This window comes from Artibeus jamaicensis, unplaced genomic scaffold, assembly GCF_021234435.1.
Source record: "Artibeus jamaicensis isolate MK-2021 breed Jamaican fruit bat unplaced genomic scaffold, CSHL_Jam_final contig_387, whole genome shotgun sequence".
Taxonomy (NCBI): Eukaryota; Metazoa; Chordata; class Mammalia; order Chiroptera; family Phyllostomidae; genus Artibeus; species Artibeus jamaicensis.
Genome location: NW_026521812.1, coordinates 18,541,062 through 18,547,061, shown reverse-complemented (window position 1 = coordinate 18,547,061; position 6,000 = coordinate 18,541,062). Strand labels below are relative to the sequence as shown.

General features: G+C 38.4%; 1 protein-coding gene across 2 annotated transcripts in view; it reads right to left on the bottom strand.

Annotated features, from left to right (window-relative positions):
• Window positions 1-1,338: 1,338 nt before the first annotated feature.
• Window positions 1,339-6,000, bottom strand: part of HS3ST5 (heparan sulfate-glucosamine 3-sulfotransferase 5) — a 263,353-nt gene continuing 258,691 nt past the window's right edge. For both annotated transcript variants that reach the window (XM_053664866.1, XM_053664867.1), the window contains exon 5: window positions 1,339-2,975. In XM_053664866.1, coding sequence (XP_053520841.1) covers window positions 2,045-2,975 — 931 coding nt within the window. In that variant the 3' untranslated portion in view covers window positions 1,339-2,044. The remainder of the gene's footprint in view (window positions 2,976-6,000) is intronic.

Sequence of the window (6,000 nt, the reverse complement as noted above, 5' to 3'; positions counted from 1 at the left end):
ATATTCCATTGGGGCATAATTTGACAGTAACTGGTTTAAAACTTATTACCTCTATAGTGTTCTAGGAGTAGTTATAATAAAATAATAATATGTGGTTATATCCTTGAATGTAGTATTCAAAGAGTTTCCGCTGCTGATTAGCTGAGAGTTGAAGCACAGGGAAATCTGATGACCGAGTCCTTATATTTGATTCCATTCCTGGCATAAGGGAGATGTGATTGACATTTAGACCCAAGACTCTCACTCCGGAGTCTCACCCAGTGAGCGAGAGCCAGCCTGTCAGTGTTGCGGGTATTGGGCTTGCTCCGTGCTGAGAGGACAGCATCACTGCTAATTGAAACAGAGAAGATGATTACCACAGCTGTAGCTTCAGAAGCAATACATACTGACACTGGAGGGGAAAGGGCTATTTATTTTTAAAAGTTCACCATCAAACCACTGGACAGGATAAACAACTCACGGAGAAAATCAACACTTATTACAATCAAAGAGGCATCCACTTTAACTTGCTGATTTCTCTAGGCACTCTCAATGTGATGCTGGACTAAACTCTCTCAAGTGTCTTCTGCTGGATAAGCAATCGTGATTTGGGAAAAAAAAATCCATCTTTTTTTTTTTCCTGACACCTCTTTCCATGGTTTTCTAAATTATATTTAAGCATAATATAGTGTAGTTGATGCTTGCAAGCACCCAATTTCGCATTAATTTCTCTGGATGGAAATATGAGCCAAATGTTTGTGTTAGTAATAACAGCATGATGCAATTCGATCATTGCTGAGCACACTGATAATATTTTCATCTCAAAGAGGGAGTTCTGAGAGTTTGTATTCATTTCTGAAGCATCAGCAGCTTTCGGTGCAGAGGCCACACAAGTTTTCTAATCTTATTTCACTCAATTTCTCTACTGGTCTGACTCTTATTAGAGGCTAAAATAGAATTGTGATTCTTCTATGCATTGATTATGCTAAAGTATTTCTTCTTTTTTTCCTAGCGCAGCAGCAACTGCAAGTAAATTAACTTTTATAAAGTTGTAGCAGACCAGCATTAGTGTTCTTTGAGGAGGCTGTTATACTAGTTTTTCAAATAGTTGAGATTTTAAAAATATATTCAACCTCACTTCATAAATACATTTGCACGAGGGTTCAGAAATCCAGTGGAGAAGTGCACATTTCCAGGTGCTCTCAATATGCATGTAGACAGCTTTGAAGCTGGGAGCCAGCAAGAGGCATGAAAACAAAATGAGTTTAAAAAAAAAAGTTGCACATAGGGTAATTTTAATCCATTCCATTTTTAAATACCACAATAAATTTAATTTTCACAATAAATTAAATAGCCATATTCAGTTTACAAAATAGAATTACTTAGTGTGAAACCAGTATTTACAATTAAGTACATTATGTACATGACATTTCTCTTTGTTGACATAAAACATGGAAGTAAAAGGACTTGACTTTCCAATGTTTGACCTGCTACAAGTGACACAGTGGTCCAGACGAAAAACAATAGTGCAAAATCACCACAGGGACTTTGGAATAATGTCAATTTTATGAGATAAGACATTCTTTTAAATCATAAGAAAAATAATATTTTCTGTTTTCATGGCACCAATTCAGCATCTGAATTAGACAGCCAGCTTTCCCTTCGAAAAGAATGCATAACTGAATCCTCTACCTCCTGCAGCTTCACAGCCATTGGTACATTTTACACATTAATCTTTTGGCTTAAATTAACGAAAATGGCAGGTGACAACTTCTGACTCAAAGGAAGACTAACTCTTTGAGAATAGCTGAAGTCACTTTCCCCCAATACCACCACCTCTTCTTTTAGTAACGAGTTTAAAAGATGCAACTATGCAGACAGCAAATTATTTTTGTAAATTTTCAGTAGAAAAAGAGCTGTTCCTATATTTGGTCACATACTGCCTATGTACAAGTAGAGATGGAAACATGACTTGGGTAGTTGTGGCTAGGAAAAGTGCATATCTTAATCTAGAGGAGACATTGTGTGTCTTCAGGCACAACACATGGTGTTGTATGACATTATTTTAGGGCCAGTTCAGTGTCCTCCCAGTGATCTGGTAAAACTTTTGATTAAAAGGATGAAAGAATTTGCGCAATTTGGTAATGACAGAGGGGTCCACCTCTGGATGAATGCGCCCCTTGCTGCCAGCCAGGCACTTATTAAAGATAATGTTAAATCGCAAGCAGTAAAACCCTCTGGTAGCATTGAAATACAAATTGTATTGACTTATTCTTGGGGGAAGATTTAGGAACTTCTCCACGAGCTGAAGTTCTGGCAGAGGTTCTGTGATGAGGCGATCTCCGTCGACAATGTGAAATTGCTCGATTGGAAAGTATTTCAGCCACCTTTCCAAGTGTTTGGTGTAGATGCTGGTTCTCACTGCCTTGTATTTTGTGTTCACTTCGCAGGTATTAGAGTCTATTGCCAGCTTCTCAAACTTGTAATAAGTTTTATTCTTCCTCTCCTTCCCCTCTAGCACCTGAGTGTAATCAGAAATAGCTCTTGTGGTTGGCTCCCTGACAATTATCAGCAACTTGATAGATGAGTTCATTTTGTAAATCCTTTCTGGAACCTCCTCCGTGATAAAATATGCCGGGCTCTTTTCAATTGTGATTTGCTGAGGGTAGGAAAAAGGCATCTTCTTCCTATACCACTCAATGCCCTTGGCATAATTCTCATCATTGTCAAAAAAGTGGATTTCTTGAGAGGCTTTAACCACTGCTGGGTGGAGGTTCAGCATCTCAAGCAGGGCCCTTGTACCTCCTTTCCTCACCCCAATGATAATGGCCTTGGGGAGTTGCTGGACCAGGTCATGAAGGCGAACCTGCTCCTTGGAAGCGTTGCCCTTCCGGAACTCATGCAATAGGCCACGTTTAAACTGCAGGGCACGCAGAGGGAATTCAGCCTGCCCACGGGCTCCCAGTCGGCCTTCAATGGGGCAAATGGGTTGTAGCCTGCAAGCAACAGAGAGAAATTTTAAGGAGCTCATTGCACCTAACTTCTCATTTTTCTGGTTTCCCCAGTCAGAGTAAGACTTTAAATGCATAAATAAAATCACAGTTTCCCAACCTGATACAATCCATAATGAACATATGTTTGAGAAATTTTACTTTAAGCAGCACTATATTAAATGGACCACACATAATTGATGGGATTTTTTTATTAGTGCTCCTTAAAATTTTTATTCACCAAGCACTTAATTGACTACAGCATGTACTTATGTTCACACTGTACAGGACAGACAAGTGACACCAGCCACACTAATAGCCTTTTAATAGCTCACCAGTTAATATAATTTAGAGAACATAAAAGGTAGGTGATTATAATCTTTAGCTGGGAGACTGAAGGGCAGGTAGGAGGCCAGTCTTTTGGGTTTTGTGTAGTACTACTTCCTTACAGCTCAGCAGCACTCACATAGCTCTTAAAAATTTTTGAGATATTGTACAATCTGAAAAGGGTTCCCAGTCTCTGCCCTTAGCTATTTGCATCATCATCAACCTGGAAAATTCCAAAATTGGAACTTGCTGAGCTTTTCATTCTGTGAGAATTTCTGCCGTTGGCCTTGGGGATAGCTGAGAGTACTATATTTCTTCTGCCTTTCTTTTTCTTTCTTTTTTTTTTTCCTGCCTCTGTTTTTCTATCTAAAGAGGTCAGGATTATGTTTTTATTTGTCTGAATGTAGGAACAACCCAATACCATCAGCAAGTGCTGTATATCACTTACCACAGCTGGGACGGGGATCAACAAGACCTTGGCAGGGCCAGAAGCCTCAGGTCCTCATTGCCAAGTCCATTTAAATCAGGGACTCAAGCTCATGAAGGAAGGGATGCAATAGATGGAGCCAAAAAGGAGGGTTTCCATGTCAACCTTGCCTTAAATAATGAACAACTACCACTGCTTTTCTCAGAGAAAAAAGGTGTGGTAATAATCACAATGATACTGGACTGGAGTAGCTGTTTAACTCGGCAAAACTAGTATGCAATATATTGTACTTAGGATAGTACTAAATATAGAGGAAACTCTATACTTAGAGTTTCCTTTTGGGTATAGTCTAGAACTGAACTGAAATTCACTATAATTTCCCTAAGTTTACCTGAGAAGGCATTTTAGCCACTTTAGTAGAGGGTAGACTATTGGACAAAATGGCTATTAAACCAAGTATTTCAACTTGGTTTATCCTAGTTACCCTAGCTCCTAGTTACCCTAAAAATTTTGAGTCTATGTCCCCCTTTTTGTGGCAGTGAGCCTCTCTTTTGCTTTTCCCCAAGACATTCTATTGTACCTTTCTTATCTTCTGTAATGTTTATAATTAATGGGAGAACAGAAAGACCTCAAGGTCATGCAAAGGCATTCTGCAGAACTGAGGAGCAGGGACTTGGCCTGTGCTCTGTTTAAACTGCTGTCTATCCTAATGTGTAAGGAAAAATATATAAACATATTTTACTTTTTCGTGGTGCTTGTTTTTCATGATTTTAAAAGCATCTCATGCTCTTTGTGGAAAACATGAAAATATAGAATACTATAAAAAAGTGTTTACCACAGTTAATATTTAAAGAAATGTAACTTTTGTTTTGATAAATGCGTTAATAAGATTAATGCTGGAGTGCTAAACAAAAGATTTAAAAGTAGCAACACAAGCATAGTCGAAGATGCTTTTAGATGTGACATTGTGATAGCACAAATTCATTTTTTAGCTCTTCTTGGTTGAGAATTAAGCTGTAGTTTCTATCCATATCCATTGCATGTAATGGATGACTTCTCTGCTACACATCTAGAATGCTGCTAGTGCCTGTCGTCCTTGGAAAAATCGAGAAAGTAGTCCATCTAATGCTTTCTATAGGGCTTAATTCTCTCAAGCAACCCTGGTCGACATGGGCTGAGACAGAGAGTCTCCCCTGTTTGAGCTGGAAAGGAATTTCCTTCCTTCTGGAAAGGGCCATTTTCCTCCTTCTTGTCCTTCCTTTTTCTACCTGCTATCTTGGGAGCTCATAGCCAGAAGAACAATTGCTTTTTAGACTCCCTAACTCAGGATGGGAGAAAACATCATCTCATTTTGATTTTTTTAAAGAGTGCATTTTGAGCATGGGCTCAGATTAAACAATATGGACTCTTAGGATTGGAAGGGGCAGTAGAAGTAACTGAGCTCGGACTCTTCAGATCCTAAGTCAGCGTGTTTCCATTGCAGATTCAATCTGCTCAAGCTCTCAGTTGAGAACTTTTGAAAAAGTCCAGAAAATAATCTAATTTGAGACTATAGACCAGGTGAAAAATGAAAAGAATCAGCTAAATAATGAATGCATTAATGACCATTAGATCAATTACTCAATAAAAAGCAAATGATTGGAAGCAAACTAAAGGCATTGGGAAAAACTTGTAAAAGTTCTTTATAAACAGGACAGTGGTACCACCTCAAGGCTTCTCACTAATAACTAAACACTACTTTTAGGGAACTACCTGAAGTCAGTGATAAATTCTGGATTATACCATTTCCCATAGTTAGCAACTCGTGAGTGCAAAGTTTGCTCAGGAACTTTGAACTAAAAAAAGTCAAAATGGCTTTTTTATCAGTCAAAACTGACACTGGCTGAAGGAAAATAAAGACCACTGCTATATTATTTGTTAAGTATCTGAGAGATAAGATTTACAGATTAGAAAAGAAAAACTACAAGAAAGACATTTTTATTTTAAAATGTGGCTGCATCTTCATGGAAAATGGGAAATGAATGCATAAGAACATACTCCAGTATTTACAGTGCAATAAGGAATTTTAAAGAGCAAAGAAGGAAGGTTCATGTTTTAGAGATTCAAATTCTGTCCTTCACAATCATACTGGATATAGGGCAGGCCAGAGGTATTCAACATGAAGCCAGAGGATAGTTACTGCTGGGAATTCTGTAGGTCTAGCACCCTTCTCAACTGTTTGCTGGTTTAGAGCCAACCCCTGGCTCTGTAAATATCCTCTCCATGGATTTTCCATTG